Source organism: Perognathus longimembris, chromosome 22 (genome assembly GCF_023159225.1).
Source record: "Perognathus longimembris pacificus isolate PPM17 chromosome 22, ASM2315922v1, whole genome shotgun sequence".
In the NCBI taxonomy this organism is placed as follows: Eukaryota; Metazoa; Chordata; class Mammalia; order Rodentia; family Heteromyidae; genus Perognathus; species Perognathus longimembris.
The window spans coordinates 6,729,542-6,752,440 of NC_063182.1; the positions used below are offsets into that span (position 1 = coordinate 6,729,542).

Sequence of the window (22,899 nt, forward strand, 5' to 3'; positions counted from 1 at the left end):
CCATGGAAACTGAGCCAGGCTGCAACTAGGATTCTACATTAACTCTTTATGTTCCAGCCAGGCTGCTCCCCCTAAATGCAGATCTGGCTTCAGGAAAATTGCAGCCACTGGAGGCAGTACTGAATTGAAATAACCACTCTCCCTGCTCTGAAACCTGAACCAGGCTCTTCATGAGAGGTGGATGTGTATTAGAGTAGAACACTGTAGGATAAATGAGTGATGCACTTGCCTTTTTTGTTTTGTTTTGTTTTGGGGGTTAAGATAGGATCTCCCTACATATAGCTCAGCTTGGTCTCCAACTTGCAATCCTTCTGCCTCCACCTCTGAAGAGCTGAGATGAGAGTACAGGCACATGCCACCTGGCCTGGCATAGTTGCTTACTAATTCCACAATTGCTGTCTCTCTGCTTATCTAGTCTTAAGAGTTAGACAATTTTATCATTTACTGTGCTACTCTTTTGGTTTTTTTTTTTTTTTTTTTTGCCAGTCCTGGGGCCTGAACCCAGGGCCTGAGCACTGTCCCTGGCTTCTTTTTGCCCAAGGCTAGCACTCTGCCACTTGAGCCACAGTGCCACTTCCGGCGTTTTCTATATATGTGGTGCTGGGGAATCAAACCCAGGGCTTCATGTATACAAGGCGAGCACTTTACCACTAGGCCATATTCCCAGCCCCTCTGCTACTCTTGATTAATGTAGAGAAGGTGGCCCTGAAGGAAAATATCTCAGGGTTTATATAGAATAGTTGGCAACAAAGTTTTTCTGCCATTTTTTAGCACAAGTAAACACAGGCCTGTGAGGCTTGAGCTTGAGTGTTCCTTGTCTTTTCTGGGCTGTCAGCCATTATCAAAGAGCGAAGCTAAGCAATAGCCAGGCATTTCATGTGAAAGCTTGACATTTGTCAAGTAGGTCTGACTGAAGAATTTACATCTCTATCTTTGTTCATGACAGAGGGTGATGAGACAGGTGTGATGGACAGTCTTCTAGAAGCCTTGCAATCAGGAGCAGCATTCCGACGGAAGAGAGGACCCCGTCAGGGTAAGTAAGCAAATGGAGCTCAGCTTGGTTGTTGAAGGGTGTGAGACTTCTAAACTCCTGGTACTGGGAGTACAGGGCTAAAAACAGGGCATGATGCTCTGGAAACTTTTCATATCTTTGCATTGAGAGTGGGTTATCTAGTCTTCCTTCTCCCATAATAGAAAATTCTAACTTAAAAAACTGGTAGCAAATAAATTTCTTTGACTTGGATTTCTTCCAGTAATTTGGAACTAGGAAACCAGGCCCAGGACATAAGAGTACTTAGTGGGCATTTCTGTGTATGAAAAAAATAATTGACCTAAATAAAGAACCCTGTATTGGGTATAGATTGAAATACAAAGAAAAAGTCCTTATTCTCAACTTCAAAGGAGAGACCATACAGAGAAAGAATTAATAATAGCAAGTGTAAAATCCTGTAAGACATAGTAAGATCTCATTACCCTCAAATGATAAGAAAATAGAGGAACATTTCAATGGGATTGTGCTCCGTCGAAGAGCTGCCGCCTTCTTTAGATACACTTGTTCTCCACTACCCTTGCCTTCCCCACCCAGTGCAGACTCCTCTACCTGCGCAGGCTTAAGTCGATTACACTGAGCCAGAGCCTCTAAAAAGAATTATGGGACAGGAGGACAAGTAATCCAGGCATTAGGATGAGGAAGGATTAATGGATAGTTCAAAGATGTAGCCAAGGTTGCTATATCATTGTGTCTACTGAGGACCCTTCGGAGGTAGGTGTGGTGGCTTCTTTCCCAGTTTGAAGGGTGAGAGTTACATCAAAACGTCATTAAAGGCTCCTTCCTGCGAGGGAGTTAAAGCTGGGTTACCTATTCACTGGCTGATATGCTTTGTAGATCCATTTGATATGTGCTTTCCTTAGAGATCATTGTAAAGAGAAGAACTGTACTAGTTTGGGCCAGTGCTAAGCTTTGAATACAGCGATGTCTCTAGGACCTGCAGGGCCTGCCAGAGCCTGGGAAGGACCGGGAGTTGAGAGCATACCAACCCCCATCAACTCAGTGTCCTGGCCCAGATTCCATAGTCACTGTGAGTCATGTGTGATGGCTGCCCCCTCCCTCTACTCCGAACAGATCCTCCTGAGGGATAGCCTGTAAGACTATAGACAGAAGAAGCTCTAAGCACAGTATATTTATGTTAGGGCATTCCTCTTAGTACTCGATTGCTAAAGGGGAGAAGTAGGTGTGAAGAAGGTAGAACTCACTGAGTTAGAGCATCCGGTTGCAGGCAGGCATGTGGACGGAGCGCGGTGTACAGTCTAGAAGGTCCCACAGCACCGCTTCCCACCCATTGTGCAATGTGGTGTGACTCAACGTGAAGTATTAAGTCTAACAAAAGAACCTTCATCTCGCTACACTGTCTTCCATGTTCCTCTCAGCTCAGCTCCGGCTCGCATCAGACTTCAGTGGGGAATTCCCTTGTAAGCCTCTTCCTGTAAAGCTATCCTAGAATCCCAGATGCTTCCTGTACACAAACAGCCAGACCCCAGTGGCTTCCCTTTGCTTGGGAGGCCCTGCTTCCACTTCTTTCCAAGTGAAAACCAGGCAGAGGAAGCAGGGGTTTTTGTCAGAACCTACCCTTTCAGCACAGAACCTAAATTAGTCTAAGTCCGGTCTCCAAGGGCAAGAGGAAAAACGGAGAGAGAAAGAGAAGGGGAGAGAAGGAAAAAGGGAGTAGGGGAGAGAAAGAGGGAGAATACTGAATTGAAAAGATGAAGCTAAGAAGTACATAGTTGGCACTCCAGCCTCTATCCTTGTCTGGTTCTGAGTGCACTAAGCACACTGAACGTGTCTGGGAGAATCTCTTCAACTCTGTTTGCTCTGGCAAGCTTCTTAGGCTGTGGTACTTTCATATCATAGAAAGTGAAGTGGCCTCACAGCAAACATACAGAGAAGGCCAGGTCTGAAGCTGAGTGCAGGGCACACAGGACTAGGGTGTGATAAAAAGACCCAAAGGCAGATCTAGTTCTGTTGCTGTCTTATTACCTTAAAGAAGTACCTCTAAATTATCTAATGTATAAAATAAGAAACTTAAATGCTTTCCAAGGTGCTTTCCAGTGCTAGTATTTTTTTCATGCCATGCAGTAGGATTAAGAGAAGAAGGGAGAGAGAGATTGGAACCTAGAAGGCACAATTGTCTTGAGTACTAAGGCTCCAGGGGCCTCGGTTTCCCTGCAGGGCTGTTGGACCCAATTGCTCCACCCATTGTCTGGCTCACTCTTGGTTTGTTTGTTGTTGTTTTGTTTGTTTTGTTTTTGTGCTAGTCCTGGGCCTTGGACTCAGGGCCTGAGCCCTGTCCCTGGCTTCTCTCTGCTCAAGGCTAGCACTCTACCACTTGAGCCACAGCACCACTTCTGGCTTTTCCTATATATGTGGTGCTGAGGAATTAAACCCAGGGCTTCATGTATACGAGGCGAGCACTTTAACACTAGGCCATATTCCCAGCCCTGTCTGGCTCACTCTTAACTTCCTCTAATTGCTCAGAGCCAAAGAGCCAGAACCACTGTCAAGCATATCTTCCTAACAGTCTTTCCATTCCCAGCAAGGCAGCTGTCCCTCTTCACAGACACCGGCCTTTTCCCCAGAGTCTGCAGGAATGTTAAAATCTTCCGGTCTCTGGACATAGGAGGGAGTAACCAGCATACAGAGACCCATTGAGGAGCTGGAAGAGAGGAGTTACTATCAGGACTGGTTCATTACAAGCAGCATGTAAACTGCTAGGGTCTACAGGGTGTGGGGGAACAATGGTGTAAGTATCAAGGGGAAGAATTCATGTGATTGTATTACAACTGCTATTTCTGGCCCATGATTGAGTCAGCTTGTGGTTTTAATGACTCAACTTTTATCTCCATGACTGAATTGTAAGCTCTCATACACAGGCCATTTGCTCACTGGGATATGAGACAAGAGAAAAAGAAGTCTCTCTCTCTCCCTCTCCCTCTCCCCCCACCTCTTTCTCTCCCCCTCCCCTCCCCCCTCTTTCCTCCCCCTCTCTTCTTTCCTTCCCTCTATCACTCGATTCCTGTCTTTACCAGCATTAACCTTCCTAGGTTTGCTCTAAAGAACCGGGTGATTAGTATCTGACCTGCTTATAGATAAAAAGAATTAAGGTTTTACCAAGGTCTGTACAGTTGGCTAATGATAGAGCCAGGACTATAGTCTTCTTTTGTAAATTCATGTCCAGGGCTATTTCCACTGAGCCTGCATGATTGATTAGACAAAAGATGACATTGGCCTCTGTGTGGGCCGGGAATATTCTTTGATGTGGCCTGGATATGATGAAATGGCTTCAGGGAGATTTTCTGATGACCCCTCGTCTACAGACAAGGTGGGTAACAGTGCTCCTGTACCACTACTTATTCTTTCACCTGTTTTGTAAAATTAGGGCAGGAAGTATAATTAGGAGAGCTTTAGACAGTAATGAGTTATTTAGGATGGTAATGACTGTCCCATCTGTCCTAGTTTCCGCTTCCCTAAGGAAGCTTATTAACACAAGCACTTCCTCCTTGGTAGTAGTTCCTACCTAGCCTTTGTTTTATAAAGGGCTTTTCCAAATCATTAGCCTTTAACTACACTCCTAGCATTACATGGTTAATTTTGGAGATGTTTTTATCCTAGCCCCAACTTCTAGAAATCTAGCCTCAGAGGTCTTTGACCAGTACCTGGAGTTTGTCTTGTCACCGTTTCTGCCCAGTCTGAGAGATAGACTATTTTCTTCTAAGTGAATAATCCAGTGATCCTCCCAGCTCCTATCTGTTTGGTCAAAACTCATGCTCAAGTTCAGGAAAGAAGGAAGGAGGCCAGTTTTTCCTGGTTGATCTAAGTGTCCGCCTGCTGCTGGCCTTGTGGACAGAGTCGGAGCTAGGGCGCTTGGGTTCTGTTGCTTCTGTTGCCAGTGATAAGAGCTCTCCCATCCCTGGCCTAGGGCCACACCGTGTGTGTCCCCAGTGTACCCACTGGCTGGCTTCAAGCCAATATCCTGACATCTCAGTAGCCAGGATTATAGGCGTGAGCTACCAGCACCTGGCAGGAACTTCCTGATGTGCAAAAATCCTGAAACACCCCTAGGTTAGGAACAGAAGAAGTCCTCTAAGTTTAAAGGAAGAAACCAAGGAAATAAGCGATTCAGACTTGCCTCACTAGAACTCCCCAGGACAGATGTTCTGAAAGACTGGTTTCCTGGGCTCTGGAGTTAGAAGTTATTTCAGCACATAACACTGGATAGGCACTCGAGTCAGGCGCTCATGTCGTGCATGCGTGTGCACACACATAGCTGTGATACTTCTCAACTTCTGGAATCTGAATTTAAGAGAGCAGTAAAGGGGTAGTGATCTCTCCATTGCCTTTCTGAAGATGAGACATGAGGTCCTGGAGTAGTGAAAGCTTTAGGAAAGAGAGGAAATGCTGCATGCTGGGGAAAAGCTTCGAGGCCGGCCTGAGGCAGGTTCTGCTGGCAAGGAGAGAATAAGAAGGCCGGAGGGCACACGTGTTGCCACGGCACTTGCACTCACGTGGGCTCCTCTTGCTCACTTGAGCGCTGAGGCAGCGTGGGTGTTTGCAGTCCACCGTGGCGGGCCCGGAGTGTGGGGCGCACTCGGGTCTTCACGGTTCTTTCCCCTCCTGTGCTTTGGGGAAGAGGAAGAGGGGAAGGAGGAAGAGACCTCTAAGCTGGTAACCAGGGGGCGTGCTGTGTGCTCCCCGCGTGACCGGAAGGTGGCCCCTGCGGGGTGAAAGGGTGGACAGCTCCGGGGGGGAGACTGAGCCTCTCTCGGCCCGTGTGGCTTCGCCCACCTCACGCCTTTTTTTTTTGGCCAGTCCTGGAGCTTGGACTCAGGGCCTGAGCACTGTCCCTGGCTTCTTTTTGCTCAAGGCTAGCACTCTGCCACTTGAACCACAGCGCCACCTCTCGCCGTTTTCTGTATATGTGGTGCTGGGGAATTGAACCCAGGGCTTCATGTATGTGAGGCAAGCACTCTTGCCACTAGGCCATATCCCCAGCCCACCTCACGCCTTTTGCAGGTCCAGAGGAAGCACTGGATTCACAGCTCCTCTGGACTCGGCCTCGCTGCTCACCTCCCGCAGCTCTCCTTTAGGACTGCTAGACTAATTGTCATCTAGTCTTCCTTAAGGTACTGTATTTAGTTCACTCCAGCTTTCCCAGGTCCCCAGGAAATCTTGTCTTTCTTTTTATTTGAGTTATAATTCATTACTATGTCTAAAATTCATTTTAAAATGTATGATTCGTAAGTTTGGGTACAGTCACAAGAACATGCAACTTCTAACCATTATTAATTATAGAACTTCTTTTTAATCTCCAAAAGAAATCAATACCTGGGGGGCTGGGAATCTGGCTTAGTGGTAGAGTGCTTGCCTTGCATACATGAAGCCCTGGGTTCGATTCCTCAGCACCACATATATAGGAAGAAAAAAAAAGCCAGAAGTGGTGCTGTGGCTCAAGTGGTAGAGTGCTAGCCTTGAGCAAAAAGAAGCCAGGGACAGTGCTCAGGCCCCGAGTTCAAGCCCCAGGACAGGCAAAAAGAAAAAAAAATGCAGAACAAGAAATCTGTACCTGGGGCTGGGAAGGTGGCTTAGCGGTAGAGAGCTTGCCTGGCATGCATGAAGCCCTGGGTTTGATTCCTCAGCACCACATACACAGAAAACGCCAGAAGTGGTGCTGTGGTTCAGGTGGTAGAACACTAGCCTCGAGCACAGAGAGGCTCAGGGACAGAGCCCAGGCCCTGAATTCAAGTCCCAGGACCAGCAATAAATAAAACATTAGGCACCTAGTAATGTTTCAGTGCATGTACACATTCTGTAATGTTCACATCAGGGTAGACATCTTTCTCCTCGAACACATTTCTCTCTCTGGTAAGTAGCAGTCACTTCTGCTTCTCCCCTCTCTCAACCTGGCACCCCCTACCCTGCTTTCTGTCTCTGGAGTTGCCTCGGCTGGGCTATCATAGGAATGGAATCATGGCATGTATGGCGTTTTGCGTCTGACTTCCTCAGTTAGGCTGCCCTTTGTGCACATGCAATCTCTCTCTGCTGCTTCTAGGACAGAAGAGAGGTTATAATGAAACGGGCCTGGCACCAAGGAGCTGCCTTTGAAAGGATAAGGTCCTAAGTCTAGATTCCATAAATGAGTAGAGTTGAATGTATAGTTGAATGGAAATTTGAGGGTGGATTGGTTCTTTTCTTCCTTGGTGAGATGACAACTAGAACTTCACAATCCCTTAGTCACTTGGGGTGAGATTTGCAGTTCCCCTGTCGGCCATCCTTGATCCTTTGACTTCTGGCATACCTTTATTCCTTGCCATACATTGCACACGCGCGTACACACACACACACACACACACACACACACACACACACACACACACACACACACACACACACACACACACCTTATATATAGCGTCCCTGGGAGGTGGGAAAGGCCAGGCATGGATGGGGACATTGGTTGTTGGAGTGTGTTATGCATGCAATACTAGTTAGTGGCTGCTGCTCCTTTTACAGGCATTCTCGTAGTCTCCTTAGCGCCACTTTCTACCAGGAAGAGCTGGCATGTGTTTGTCTTAACAGCTTTCTTCAGCAGACCACTGGAAAACAACCATAAGATTACCTACTAAGCTTTCACATATTTAATTTCAGTAAAGCTATGATGACAAAATGGACACTAAGGATGTTTTCTCTCAAGTTCCTACTGTCTAGCTGTATTTAGATCTTGGTACCATTATCACACAAGGAGGCAAGGGCAAGATCTGCCCTTCTGTGCCATATTCTTACATTCTTTTCCATTTAAAACTACAACCCACATGTTGAAGCTCTGTCCCTCCTTTTAAGGGGCCTCTGAACCAGACGAGGAGGCCATATCTGCTGCTGTAAAGTTGGAAAAAAACAAACTTAGCTGGGTGCTGGTGGCTCACACCTGTAATCATAGCGCTCATCTGAGGGGCTGAGCTCTAAAGATCAAAGTTCGAAGCCTCCCTGAGCAGGAAAGTCTCCACTAAACTACAAAAAAACAAACAGAAAAACAGTCAAAGTGGAGCTTTGGCTCCAGTGGTAGAGCACTAGCCTTGAGCAGAAAAGCTCAGAGATAGAGCCCAGGCCCTGCGTTCAAGCCCCAGGATCAGCACAAAGAAAAAAGAAATGAGAAACATGGGTCTTCCACGACACATCTCTTGTCTTCTCTTGCAGCCAACAGAAAGGCCGGGTGTGCAGTCACAACTCTGCTAGCTTCGGAGCTGACCAAGGATGACGCCATGTCTGTTCCTGCCAAGGTGCCCAAGAACAGTGAAGGAGGAATCCCCACCATCCTTGAGGAAGCCAAGGAGCTGGTTGGCCGTGCCAGTTAGGCTGGGCTCCGTGGCCGTGCCAGTTCCTCAGTGGAGCCCAGACTGTGCGCCCGAAGCACGTGCCCGAGGGGCCAAGGGGACAGCCCTCGAGGCGGCCATTCCTACCACCTGACCCCGCCTTCCGTCTGGCCTGCTGCTCTCTGAACACCTGCAGCTTCCGCTGCCTGGAGGCCAGAGGGAAAGGGCAGCGTGGGGAGGTCTGAGCCCAACCCAGCCAGCCCTGGCTGCCGTAACCAAAGCAGGGTCTGCGTGTGCTGCCTTAACCCTGTCTCCCCTCTGTTACCAGAGGGACAAGGTCCAGCCTGCTTCCTCAGCCCGCCTCTCCCGTGGGCCTCCCCTTAGGTCAATCTTGCTGATTTTGTGCTTTCCTTTTGTGGTTTCTCTGGCCCTGAGAACAGCATGGGGCTTGTGAACCTCTGGGTAGATCCTTCCTCTTCTTGCTGCCACCTCTGCTCTTCCTCCTGGCTATTATTTATTACTAGTGCTGTGGCATTGGCAATTGCTTCTGAGGAAGCGGGGAGCAAATCCCACCCTTAACCCCACCTTCTTGGGAAAAGTCTCCTAAACAAGGGTCTGGACCACGTGTTCCCCTGTGGCTCTGGGCCGGAGCCACAGGGCAAAGCGACAGCATGGTACCTGCTGCCCGCCCGCTGCCATGCTTCATGCCCTTGCTCCCCCGGGCCCCCGCACCAGCCCCCGGCCCTGAGCCAAGGTCTCTTCTCACCTTCCCTAGAGCTTTGGTGCATCTCCTTTGGAGATGGGCTGTCCTTCACCATCCCAGCGCCTAACCCTCTGTCTCCAAGGAAATGGGAGGTGGAGCCTCCTGGCTGAGAAATTGTTTTGCATATGGATCTATTTTTGTATGAAAAAAAATTTTTTAAGATAACTTCATTTTCCCTTCTCCCTCCATAATGAAGAGGCTTCAGTGTAGGTTCGGGAGTTCCTGGGGATTCTTCCTTAGGCCCCTGTCCCCCACACACCCCAGACCTCGGCCTCAGCCCTTAAGACTTCCGAGGCCCAGGCAGATCACCCCCAGCACCACTTTTGGGCCCAGATGAGCCTTTCCTCCGGGCTAAGCCAAGCCCCAGGGCAGCAGGAGCTCTGGGCCACAGTGTATGAATTTAATGAATTATCAAGCCAAATGTGCAGATGCTAACTAGACGCTGGGAAGTGAGCACAGGGGTGCCCTGCACACTGTACCCCTGCTCCCATCTGAATAGTGGGCAAACCCAACGGCTTGGTGGTGGCCCGACCTCAGGATCAGGAAGCTCATGTCCCCTGGCGGAGGGTGCCATTTTGGCCCTCCTACTCCTTTCAGCTTTTCAATCCACTGCTACTGACAGTGGCACTGTTTGGGCCTGGCCCAGAATTCACGCTGTTAGCAGTGCAGGGGGAGCTTAAGGGACCCGAGGGCAAGCGCAGGGGGCCCTGTGGCCAGGAAGGAAGGTGGGGTTGCTGAGCTGTGTCTGAAGGGGCACGGAAGCTCCTGGACAGACTGTGGTACCGGAGGAGGGCTGTTGCTCTTCTGGGTCATACTTCTCCTTGCTCGCTGACATCTGGGGCTTTGACCCTTTCTTTTTTAAATCTACTTTAGTAAGATGCATTTAATAAAAAAAAAATTCAAAAAAGTAGGGGGATAACTGCAAACCTATCTCCCTCGCCTCTGGGCCTCTGGGATGTCATCACCTCTGGTTTGATGGGTTTGTTTCCAACAGTTAATAAAGCATTGAAACAGTTCTGGCTTCCTTTTTCGCCCTCGTGCAGGTAGGTGCCTGGGTTTCTTCTGTGTCACACCTCTGGTTTACCTGCTAAGCCAGGCAAAAGCTAAAGGTATCAGACACCTGTAGATTCCTCTGCGGTGCTGTTGCCTCAGGGTCATTTTCTCTCAGTAATGAAGGTAATCAGTTCAGCTCTCTGGCTCTTCGCCTGGCTGCCCTCTTGGCGGGGAGCCCTTTTCTTTAACACTTCACTTCTCACTTCTCCCCCCCCCCCCAATGTCACAGAATTGCCTCCTGATGACCTGTGCTACTGACTCCCCATTCCTGTGCTTGGCACGTGGGTGACCTCTGACCGCCTACTGGGCCTTCAGGCTCGGGCGGGGCAGCTGAGCCCCCTCCCTCCTCCCCCCCCCCCCCAGCAGACGCCAGCGCCAGAGGTCGGGATGACCGGCCACACGAGCCTTACAGCACTGGGCAGGTCCAGCGGACAGGGAGGGGCCCGGGACCCGGCCCCTCTGCCGCCCGGGGCAGCTGCCTCCCCGTTATAGCCAGAGGAGTGGGGGTGGCCCCTCGCCTCCGCGCTTCCTCTCCCCAGGCCACGGTTTCTGGCTCCGACGTTTCCAGGCACACATGCCAATTAGGGGACCCACCGCAGCTGCTCACGAGCGCTCCCCGTCTGCGGCTACGCCGGGAATAGAACCCCGGCGCCCGGCCCCCCGCCCCTGTGCACCCCGGCGCCCACCTCCGCGCCGGGCACGCCACCCTTCCTCCCACGGGGGGAGGCGCCTCCAGATGCTCCGGCGGAAGGCGCCGTTTCCATGGCAACAGGCCCCAGGAGGCCGAGCCCGGGACCCGCCTCGGAGAATCCTCGCGGAGAAAGCCCAGAGCCCCCCTCCCCCGCTCCTGCGAGCCGCGGGGCTGCAGAGGGGCGGGGGGCGGGCGGGGCGCCATCCCTCCCTGCACGCCCTTCCAACCCTTCACACCCCCTCAAGAACGGCACGCGCCCTCCTAGGACGCCAATTCCCGATCGAGAACGCCCGCCCGCCCCCCCCCCCGCCTTCCCTCCCCCTTCACGGGGGGGGGGTGGGGGGGGCGGGCTGAGGCTCAGCCGAGTGGATGGAGGCGAAAGAGAGGATCCGCCCTCGGCCCTGCCGGGGGCGCAGGGCTGGGGGGAGGGGGTTGGTTTCAGCAGAAAGGGGCCTGCGCTGCGGAGGTCCGGGGCCCCCCGCCCCACCCCGCCTCCGGGCCCCGCCCCCTCCCCACCCCTCCCGCACACGGGCTCCTCTTCTGCCCAGAGACTGTGGCCCCGCCCCCGGCCCCGCCCGCGCACGGGCTCCTCTGCCCGGAGACTGCGGCCCCGGCCCCGCGCACGGGCTCCTCTCCTGCCCGGAGAAGGCGGCCCCGCCCCCGGCCTCCAGGCCCCGCCCACGGGCTCCTCTTCTGCCCGGAGAAGGCGGCCCCGCCCCCGGCCTCCAGGCCCCGCCCACGGGCTCCTCTTCTGCCCGGAGAAGGCGGCCCCGCCCACGGGCTCCTCTTCTGCCCGGAGAAGGCGGCCCCGCCCCCGGCCTCCAGGCCCCGCCTCCAGGCCCCGCCCCGCACACGGGCTCCTCTTCTGCCCGGAGACTGCGGACGACCCCGCGCAGACGAGTGCCCCCTCCCTCGCACGCGGCGCTCAGCGCCACAGGCACCGCCACCGCCTCGGTGCGGGGGTGCGGGGAGCACGCGCGGCCATGTTGGGTAGCCGTGCGAAGAGCGCACACGCTCAGTGACATGACACCCACCGCCCCGCCCCCGGCTCATCACGCTTTCACCCCGCTTCGTCACCCCGGGAACCCCCCTCTCCCCGACGGAAGCCGTCCGCTCAGCCTTTCAACAAGAAATCTTTTTATTATTTTTTTTTTCGAAGAAAAAAAGCCATATAAATATTAGAGTATAAAACTTGCGTGAGACGGGGCGGGAGCTACGTGACTACGCGGGGAGAAGCGCTGCGGGGCGGGGGGGGGGGTCAGTACCGGGGAGGGGGCGCCGCCGCACGGCACTATCGGCTACGCTACACCAGCCGGGGAAGGGAGGGCGGGGCGCTACGCTAGGCCCGGGGGCCGGGGAGGGCGACTGGGGGGGGGCACGAGGAGGTGGGGGGGGAAGCGGGCCGAGGGAAGTCTATACACAAGGAGGCACTGGGGGGTGGGGGGAGGAGGGGGCTCGCACCGGGCTCTGGCCACCGGGGTGGGGGTGGGGGGCTGGGCAGTGGCCTTCGAGAGGAGAAAGGGCACCCGGCGGCGGCGGGGAGAGCTGGAGACGGGCCTGAAGCGAGCAAGGGCCCCGCCTGCCTGGCCCAGCTCCATCTGCCCCAACCCAGGGGTCAGGAATGGCCCCCCCTGGGCGGGCCTCCCCCCTAGGGCTCCCTAGGCGCCTCCGGAGTACCCAGCACCCAGAGGTTCCTCGGGCTTCTCCAGAGGGCCCGGCCCCGAAGCCACTCCGAGCTTCCTTGGACTGAAATGCCAGTTTATACCCATTGGTCCCCATGGCTCAGCCCCTCCCCCCTGCCCCCCCAAGCTGGCTGCCTAGGCTGAACCCAGTGTGGAAGAATGTGGGGGATCCAGCCTAGGATGCGTTTATGGCTGAAATGTGAGGATTGGGCCAGGATCCTGGGACCTACAGAGCCTCTGCAAGCCAACCCTCATCCACCCCCCCTCCAGCCATAGACATACACTCCCCTTCTTTATCTTACCACCCCCTACTGTCTCAGAACATGCAATGGAGTCGTGTTGGAGGAGCGCTAAGGAAGTCACAGCATGCATGGGGAACACCAAACAATGAAAGACAGAAAGGCCGGGCCCCAGGGCATTGGCTAGAGGCTTGGTGGCAAAATGCCTTCCCTAAATCCAGCACGGATCAGTACCATGGGGATGAGGACTGTATCCCCCAGAACTTGAGGGAAAGTCTCAGCTCTAGAAGGAAGTGAAAGGGTTGGCACCAAATCCTGCTTTTGGGGGGGGGGGGAGATTGAGAACTGGAGGAGAGGCCAAGAGGTCACCATGCTCTTCCAACCTCAGGACCATGAGCCTGTTTAGGTTACCTGGTACCCCGACACCCCAACCACCTTGTTTAAGAATTTTTAAACCAGCAGGGGGGAGGGGGAGGGGGAGGATGGGGGTGCATGGCCTGATTGAGCTGGAAGATGGACGAGTTCAGCTGAAAGTGAAGGGCGTGGGACAGGTGGTTCTAGGTGTCGCCACTTGCCCCCACCACCCCCATGGGTACAGCAATTGATTGGATGGGGGTTCCCAGCAGAACTCCCCTTGCATATTCAACCCCCCCCCACACTGTGGGCAGAGAAAGGGGGGGGGTGTTGACTGGGCACTTGTTTCTGTTTCCCAAGGGGAGCATGGCCTGGGCCTCTACCAATATCCTGGGGAGAGGGGGGGCCTGGACTTCTGAGACCTGGGTCAGGTAAGGTGAAGAGCCGGCTGCTTGCGTGGGGAGGAGGCGGCCGGTGGCTCTCGGCCCGGCCTCCGCCACTACTTCTTCTCCTTCTTGCCCGACTTCTTCTTGTTGCCGTTGCCGCCGGCCGGGGCCTTGCCGTCCCGCTTGCCTGCCGCGTTGGTCAGCGTGGCGTTGCTGCCCGGGATGTAGACGTTCTGGCGGTAGTCGGGCACGTGCTGCAGCGTGAACTGGGGGCCGTAGCGGGCGCTCAGGCCCATGGTCCCGGCGCCCCCTCCCAGGGTGGAGCTTCCGTCAGCGGCCTCTGCCAAGTCAGAGAGAGAGAGAGAGGATCAGCAGGTGCACAGGGACAGTGCTCACCGGAGCAGCCGCCCCGCCCCCACTGAGAACCCCGGGGGAGACCGGGGTTCCCAGGATCCCAGGAGCGGCTGCTCTACCTACAAAGGCTTCAGGGTAGGGTCAAGCATGACAAAGCCCAGGCTCGATTTCTGGGTGTGTTTTGTTTGTTGTTTGGTGAGTTTCCGGTCTTGGTCTGCTTGCGCAGCTAGCACTCTACCACTTGAACCATGCTTCCAGCCTGGCTTTTTGCTTGTTGTTTTGGAGATGGATTTTCGGGGGCTTTGCTGTCGGCGCTGGCTTTGCACTATGATCCTCTAGGTTGTTTCCTCCTGAGCAGCTAGCAGTGCAGGCATGAGCTACCAAGGCCTGGCTTCTTAGCTCTTTTCCTTATTATGATCCTACAGAAGCTTAACTACCTCAGTGTTACCATCTGCGACATGGAGGTATGACGGAATATCCATGGTTTTGTGAAAACTAAACGAGTTGTATTTAAATTACCCTAAGTAGTGCCCTGGTGATGGGGTAGGTGCTCATAACATGCTAGTTAGGAATTCCCTCAGGGGAACTAGCCCCAAACTTTCCCCCTCACTTTTCTTTTTTGTTGTTGTTGATGTTCATGGGGCTTGAACTCTGGGCCTGGGCTCTGTCCCTGAGCTAGCGCTCTACCACTTGAGCCTCACTCAGCACTTCTGGTGATTAACAGGAGATAAGAGTCTCGTGGACTTTCCTGCGGGGCTGGTTTTGAACCGGGATCCTCAGATCTCAGCCTCCTGGGTAGCTGGGATGACCGGCGTGCGCCGCCCGGGCCCGGCTTGCCCTCACCTTCCGTGCAGGAGTGGTTTGTATTCGCGCTTATCTTTCCCTGACCAGTGCTTGTAATATGTCAATCATAGGTCGGGTGTGTGTGCATGCGTGTGTGTGCGTGTGTGTGTGTGCACGTGCGCGTGCTTACAGGCTTTGTTGTTGTTCTTTGAGGTAGGGTCTTGCTATTTGTAACCCTATTATGTTGTAGCCCAGACTAGCCTGGAACTCACTGTGTAGCCAAGGCGAGTTCACCCCAGGCTGACAATCCTCAAGCCTCTGTCTATCCAGAGCTAGGATTACAGGTATGACACCACCTTGCCAGTCTCCAGCATTCACCTTCCTGACAGCACCTGACTATTAAGATTCCCAACTTCCTTCCGACCTGGGAATAGGAAGGGGGAAGAGCCCAGAGATATCAGCATGGAAGTGTCAGGACTCCCTGCCAAGGTGCCAGTGGCACACCCCTGGAATCCCGGCTACTGAGGAGGCTGAGACCTGAGGATCTCAGATTGAAGCCAGCTGGGCAGGAAAGTCCAGGAGACTCATCTCCAATTAAGCACCCAAAAAAGCTAGAAGTGAAGCTGTGGCTCAACAACAACAAGCTCAATGGCAGCACCCAGGCCATGAGTTCAAGCCCCAGCCCCAGCACCAGGAGAGACAGACAGACAGACCGACCGACCAGGATTCCACAGTGACTTGGGCTCTTGAGGGAGACGGGAAGGCACAGGCATGTGTTACAGCGGGAGGAGGGGGTGGTTTCGGTCACTGCCAGCACCAGGGGCCTGGCGCCTTCTCCAAAGGCCCAGGCGTCAGAACAGAGGCAGGGATGCCGGGTATTGCGCGGGATGGGGAAGATGGAAATCCCAGGGGCCGGACAGCTTGGGTCCGGTGTCCACGCGGGCTCGAGCGGCTGAGCCCGGTGACACGGGCCATGCTTGTGGGCGGCTTCCCTGGGCTCCCGCTGGAGACCTTGGGATGGGGCCGGGAGTGGTGGAGGCTGGAGGAGCGGAGCGCTCCGGGACGCTGGGAACGGGGAAGGCAGGGCACGGGGCTGCCGCTGGGGTAACAGAGGGCATGCGAGGAGGGCGGGCGGGCGGGCGGGAGGAGGAAACCCCCGCCCAGCTGCCCCGCCGTCCTTCCCGCCCTCGGATCCCGGGGCCTGGGCCGCGAGCCTCGGGGTGGGGGGAGGCGCAGGAAGAGGCCCGGGTGGGAGAGAGCAGCTGCCCACTTCCTCCATCCCCCCCACCCCCCGCCTTTGTGTTCCTTGACTTTTCCTTGTTTTCCCTAATTAGCTCCAGGAGGGAGCCATCCCCGCCGCCCAGCCCCGCCCGCCCCTCCCCGCCCCTCCCCGCCCCTCCCCGCCGGCCGCCCACCGAGGGGGAAGGGCTGCGCGCGGGCTTCCAAGAGCCGGGATTCCACCGTGACTGAGGGGCTTGGGCAGAGGCCAGAGAGCCCGAGGCAGACCGGGGAACCGGAGAAAGAGAGGGGGGGGGGGGACAGCGATGGAGAGAGGGGTGGAAACCCAAGGGAGGCAGAGGAAGGACGTGCTCGGCCAGGGTGAGGAGGAGCCAGGGATGTCTGCACGGCATCCAGAATGGGCAGAGGGGGGCAAAGCCAGCTCCGGCCCATCTCGCGGGATCCCGTGAAATTGGGGTGCATCAAGAGGGAGGGAGAGAAGGAGCTTGCAGAGTGTAACAGTCTGACTGTGTGTGTGACCGGCAGAGTGTAACAGTCTGACTGTGTGTGTGACCGGCAGAGTGTAACAGTCTGTGTGTGTGACCAGCAGAATGTAACAGTCTGACTGTGTGTGTGACCAGCAGAGTGTAACAGTCTGACTGTGTGTGTGAGAACAGCAGAGTGTAACAGCCTGTGTGTGTGACCAGCAGTGTAACAGCCTGACTGTGTGTGAGACCAGCAGAGTGTAACAGTCTGACTGTGTGTGTGACCAGCAGTGTAACAGTCTGACTGTGTGTGTGAGAACGCAGAGTGTAACAGTCTGACTCTGTGTGTGACCGGCAGAGTGTAACAGTCTGTGTGTGTGACCGGCAGAGTGTAAGTCTGACTGTGTGTGTGACCAGCAGTGTAACAGTCTGACTGTGTGTGTGTGACCAGCAGTGTAATAGTCTGACTGTGTGTGTGTGACCAGCAGTGTAACAGTCTGACTGTGTGTGTGACCGGCAGAGTATAACAGTCTGTGTGTGTGACCGGCAGAGTATAACAGTCTGTGTGTGTGACCGGCAAAGTGTAACAGCCTGACTGTGTGTGTGACCGGCAAAGTGTAACAGCCTGACTGTGTGTGTGACCGGCAGAGTATAACAGTGTGTGTGTGTGTGACCGGCAGAGTGTAACAGCCTGACTGTGTGTGTGACCGGCAGAGTGTAACAGTCTGACTGTGTGTGTGACCGGCAGAGTGTAACAGTCTGTGTGTGTGACCAGCCGCGCTGCCGTTAGGAGCTGTGTGGTCTGGGCCCAGGCCCGATCCCTGAGGCCCTGCGCCTCAGCTTCCTCATCGGGAGGAGACCCCTGTGCCATCAGCTCTTCACCCCTTCCTGGATGCCCTCCTTTCTTCCAAGACCTTATTCTGGGCACAGCTTCTGGCTGGGAAAGGTCCGGGATGCTGCTTCCTGACCACCTGTCTGTCCCCTGGCCTCCCAGCCCTCCCGGCCCAGGCGGAGGCAGGCGAGGCAAAGCCAGGCAGGCCTCAGGAAGCTGGCCCCCAGCCCGAGGAGCTGCAACCCGGCTGCAAACCGCAGCCTCCTTGGGAGCGCGCCTCCCCTGAGTGTTTATTTAAGTCTCCTAAGGATGTCTCCCTCTTCCCTCCGCAGCCAGCCAGGCCTGGCCGGGCTCTACTCCCAGGGCCTAGGAAGTGAGTGCGAAAGTAAGGGCAGGCCCTGACCCCACCACCTCCACCCCAAGCCATTCCCCAGGGGCCGGGCTCTGCCTCGGGTCGGGCCCGGGGTTGGCAGGAGGGAGGGTGGAGTCCGACCCGGGAGCAGGCAGCCTGGGCTCAGCTCCAGTGAGACCTTCCGGGAAGGTTCCGAGCCGTAAATACAACTTCCATTTAAGTTTGGAACATCTGGATTTAGGCTAAAAAGCCTGCTTGCTGGCCTTAGAGGCAGAACCAGGCCTCAAGGCCACAAAAGCTAAACAGCCCTGCTTACTTCCCTCAAGAACCACAGTTAGCATCTCCCCCAGACACCGCCTCCGGTCTCCTCTCACACTCAGTGTCTGGCCTCTCACAAGGTCACAGGCCCGGCTAGATCTGGGATGGCTCTGTCCCAGAGGCTGAAGGCCCTGCCACCTGCCACCTGTCCCTTCCCCCATCGCCCTGACCCCCCTGACTCTCTGATACCTAGAGTAGAGTTACCAGAAAGATAGCATATAGAAACTTGCGGCATTTAATGATGCGTGCATTCCAGATTAATAGTGTGTGATTTTTGAGTAGTCTGTCTCATTTGACATTGGAAACGTGCTTATGATCGTGCAGCACTTGTTTATCTGAAATTCACCTTTAACTGGGCATCCTATATTTCATCTGGAAACCCTAACCCGGAAGAAGAATGTAGGTTATTAGGTCAGCCTCTACCTCAAGTCAGCTAGGAGGGAAATGGAGGCTGGATCTAAAGGCAGAGTCCTGGAAGTCCAAAGGGTGTGAACTTGGGCACAGAGCGGGGTTAGCGTGGCAGCTGGACAGGAACCTGAGGCCTTGAGGAAAGTGGCGGCTCATGTTCCCGCTCTGTCGAGTGTAAGTCATCAGACCTATCTCGGGAACTGTGGGGATGAGTCGAAGTCTGTGTAGCCTGTACCCGGGCACAGTTACAGTGCTGTTTCTCTCAGGTCTCCAGGTTCCGTGTAGAGCAGGGCTCTCAGTGCTTTCAACTTAACCAGCCTCCCTGGAAAGCTCGCATTTGCTGTTCCACCAGTCCTTATTTATTTTTATTTTTTGGCCAGTCCTGGGGCTTGGACTCAGGGCCTGAGCACTGTCCCTGGCTTCTTTTTGCTCAAGGCTAGCACTCTGCGCCACTTGAACCACAGCGCCACTTCTGGCTGTTTTTTCTGTATATGTGGTGCTGGGGAATTGAACCCAGGGCTTCAAGTATACAAGACAAGCACTCTCACCACTAGGCCATATCCCCAGTCCCCCACCGGTCCTTATTAATAGGCATTATTCTACTTCTGACCTTTGTGTCTCTATAGGTCAATGAAGATAACGATTTGTCTGTTAGAACCACCGTGAGCGGTGCGTTTATGCTCGGTCACCTTGCTGAGGGCTGAGTCTGAGGCTCTTCCCTCCCTATATGAGATCTATTCATATAGCAAGTGCAGATGAGACCCGCAGGGCCTTCATACCTTACCTAAGGCCTCCCGGTCACCACCATCTAGACCCCAGATTGGCCAGTTTCAAAGCCTGGCCTCTTGATTTACAGTCCACCTCCGGATCGCTGGGGTTTACAGATGTGTGCCTCTACCCTCGGCCTATCTCCGTTTTCTTTTTTAAAACTTTAATCTGAATTCCTTTATCGTCATTAAGTAGGTGGACAAAAGAGTCGCCATTCTCCAAAGCAGTTGGTGAACACAATGCATGCTGATTCAACGTCATTCCTTTTAACACTCATCCCTCCTTCCCAATCCCCGTTTCCTTGCCTGGGGAAACTGAGCAAACCCATGGCAGTGGCCGCGAGGACGGTGAACACTATGGCGCGGATGCACCTGACCTTGCTGTCTCTCCTTTCGGAGTTAGGCTGGAACCCCCCCCCCCCACTCCTCCCTCTGCAGCCCCTCGGCTTGGCTCTGTGTCCTGGAATCCTGGAGCCTCCCCGACGGGCGGCAAGGCCCGCGTCTGCGGCCCAGGGCCGGGCCCCCCACCGCACTCACCGCTGGCCGAGGCCAGGATCATCGCCTGCAACATCTCGGTGTCAAATTGGTTGTTGGGCCAGGTGCCGGTCTCATCGCCATTTTGGGAGCTGGAGAGAGAATGGACGGACTGGTGAGCCCCGTCGCAGGCGGCCCTGCCCCCGACAGCCCCCTCCCTGTCTCCTGTCCCATTCCCACCCCGCACCCACGACCTTTGAGGGGGGTCAGAACAACTTATGGAATCCACCAGAAGTCAGATCCCCAAACCAGGGGTGTCTCATGGGCATCGAGCCACCTGCACCCCACGAGAGGCCAGTGACTCTCCCAAGGACAGGAACAGAGGGAGGGAAATGGGAGACAGCACTGAGTGGCCTCCCCGTCCCTCAGGCCCCTCCCCGTCCCTCAGGCCCCTCCCTTCCCCCCAGGCCCCTCCCCGTCCCTCAGGCCCCTCCCTTTCCCCAGGCCCCTCCCTTCCCCCAGGCCCCTCCCCGTCCCTCAGGCCCCTCCCTTCCCCCCAGGCCCCTCCCCGTCCCTCAGGCCCCTCCCTTCCCCCAGGCCCCTCCCCGTCCCTCAGGCCCCTCCCTTTCCCCAGGCCCCTCCCCGTCCCTCAGGCCCCTCCCCATCCCTCAAGCCCCTCCCCTTTACCTTGGCGGCAAGAGTGAACTTTATCTAAGGGGACCCCTAAACGTATCCAGGTGGGGTCGGGGTGGGGTGTCTGCCCACGGGTGACACGGTCACCTGTGACTGTGACTCCTCTATCACCCTGACTTCCGGGAGGCAGGCCTTGTACCAGCCTCTTGCTAAAGCTCGCAGAGGGAAGCCCGGTACCAGGACCTCACTGGGATGCGGGGAGGCCTTGTGCATGGAAAACAGCATGATGTGATCCACCATTTTTAAAGACATGCCACTCTAAAAGGATCCCTAAGGAATTTCCATTCCGTTTAGATTTTTCCCATGGTGACAATTCCTCTGCTCTTCGTGAAGGGGGTTGGGAGAGGGGATTCTAAGATCAAATTATTTTCATTTGTAGAGGGAAAAAGGACACAGCTCTGCCACACACATAGCCAACCTAACGAGTTGCTAACTCTGGGCACCAACTGGCACAGAGAAGTTCCTCAGTAAGTAGTTGTTGCCTGATTAGATGAGAAGAGAGCAGGGAGACCAGGTCCTATTACCATGGCTTCAGGAAAGGCTTTGAGGGCTTGCCAGTTGTGTGTGAGTGTGTGTGTGTGTGTGTGTGTGTGTGTGTGTGTTGCTGTGGTACATAAACATACGAACAGCTTTACAGTTTTTCATGGTCAGCCCTTGCTAATGGTTTCCTCTAATCTGGAACTCCCCAGTCCCAAGCAGCAGACTCAGTTTAAGGCTCAAAAAGGAACAGTTACTGCACCACCCCTGCGCCATCACAACAAACACGAAATTAGGGATGGAGCTGAAGTGGGAATATCATCCTTCCCTCCAAGAGTGGGAAGGGTAGGGATTGTATGCCCATTTATTCGATCAATATTTATTGAGCAATCACTATGCGCCAGAAACTGGGCCAGGCGCTGGACTTGTAGCTGTGGGCGGGACAAAAGCAGCCCGTCTCAATGGTGCTTACAGTGCACACTGAAAAGACGATGCTAACTAATGACACAATACTGTCGCTGCAACTGTGACAAGGGCAATGGAGGCAAGGAGCAGGGACCATTGGAGTGAGGGAGGTCAGTGTAGGCTCCTTCAAGGAAAAGACAGTCCACTTAAATTTGGACAAATCACCCAGGTGCCTTACAGGAGAATGACAGCTAAATCAACGCAGAGGCGATGACTGCAAATCACCCCTTGATAACTACTCATGCAAAAACAGACTCAGGCGGTGCTCACCGGTGAATTCCACAATACTACAATGAGCTGAAGACTTAACAGCATCCTCCACAGATAACTTACTAGTCGCAAACATTTAAAAATATTGTCACGGGGGCTGGGGATATGGCCTAGTGGCAAGAGCGCTTGCCTCGTATACTTGAAGCCCTGGGTTCGATTCCCCAGCACCACATATACAGAAAATGGCCAGAAGCGGCGCTGTGACTCAAGTGGCAGAGTGCTAGCCTTGAGCAAAAAGAAGCCAGGGACAGTGCTCAGGCCCTGAGTCCAAGGCCCAGGACTGGCCAAAAAATAAAAAAATAAAAAATATTGTCACGGGGTATGGAGACACAGGGCTTGTCATCCCAGCGCTTGGCGTGGGGGCGGGGGGCGGGCAGAGGCGAAATCTCCAGTTCAAGGCCAGCCTAAGCCAAAAAATGTCCATCTGAAAAAAACAAAAATATAACTCCCCCCCAAAAAACAAATAACAATAAAAACAGGGGCTGAAGTTATCGCTTCATACTAGAATGCTTGCCTAGTGTGTGCAAGAAAGGGCCCGAGCTGAGCCCCTGGCACTCTCTGTTTAGCTGGACACAGTCTGGCACTTAGGAGACTAAGGGGGGAGAATTCATTGAGCCCCAGTGTTTGAAGATACGCTAAGCACTTAGGAAGAGACTAATGGAGAGATTGGAGGGCACTTTTTCTTTTAATCTTGAGCAAAAAAGCTCAGGCCCTGAGTTCAAGTCCCAGGAGTGGCAAAACAACAACAAAAAAAAACACACATTGGAAACATTGGGAAATTTTCCTGATGGGAAATGTTCATGTTAAATTCTTCAAATGTGATCGTCGCTTTGAGGTTTTATAGAAGTCTGCAGGAGACATATGCTTAAGCGTCAAATGTTATGTCTGCAACCTACTTTCTAATGATTCAGAAGTACATTACAAGCCAGGCCTGTAGTCCTAGCTACTCTAGAGGCTGAGATATGAGGATGACGGTTCAAAGCCAGCCAGAGCGGGAAATTGAGACCCTTATTTCCATAAAATACCTCCAAAAAGCCGGAGGTAGAACTGTGGCTCAAGTGGTATATGAACAACAACAACAAAAAAAGAACAACACAGGTGCTAAGTTCAAGTCCTAGAACTGTCATACACACACACACACACACACATACACACACAAGAAGTATGCGAGTATGTTGTTTGTATACATGTGTATGTCTACACCGAAAGATAAAACAACAAATATATTAACCACTAATGAACCTAGGTTAAAAAAGAGTGCTTGAATGTTCATCATATTATTCTTTCAACCGGTTTCAGACCTTTCAAAATAAGACAAGTCACTCGGGAGAGGGCGGTACTGGAGGGAGCTTTCCAGGCAGGGCGACCCCATTTCCTTAGCCCCTGAGGGGAGGAGGTTTAAGGTGGGACAGTGGGGTGGACCCTACACAGCACGGCTACATCCTCAAGAGTTCTGAGGGCGTTCTTCTGTTCA

At 54.1% G+C, this 22,899-nt stretch overlaps 2 protein-coding genes across 19 annotated transcripts in view; one reads left to right on the forward strand and one right to left on the reverse strand.

The window, feature by feature from the left end:
* The window catches only part of Diaph1 (diaphanous related formin 1), a 96,097-nt gene extending 85,936 nt beyond the window's left edge, over window positions 1–10,161 (forward strand). For both annotated transcript variants that reach the window (XM_048331015.1, XM_048331014.1), the window contains 2 exons: window positions 947–1,033; window positions 8,246–10,161. In XM_048331015.1, the coding sequence (XP_048186972.1) occupies window positions 947–1,033; window positions 8,246–8,403 (245 nt within the window). In that variant the 3' untranslated portion in view covers window positions 8,404–10,161. The remainder of the gene's footprint in view (window positions 1–946; window positions 1,034–8,245) is intronic.
* A 3,081-nt stretch (window positions 10,162–13,242) lies between these two features.
* Window positions 13,243–22,899, reverse strand: part of LOC125339773 (protocadherin gamma-C4) — a 365,900-nt gene continuing 356,243 nt past the window's right edge. For all 17 annotated transcript variants that reach the window (XM_048331032.1, XM_048331024.1, XM_048331023.1 and 14 more), the window contains 2 exons: window positions 19,584–19,672; window positions 13,243–13,869 (listed from right to left, as the gene is read on the reverse strand). In XM_048331032.1, coding sequence (XP_048186989.1) covers window positions 13,643–13,869; window positions 19,584–19,672 — 316 coding nt within the window. In that variant the 3' untranslated portion in view covers window positions 13,243–13,642. The remainder of the gene's footprint in view (window positions 13,870–19,583; window positions 19,673–22,899) is intronic.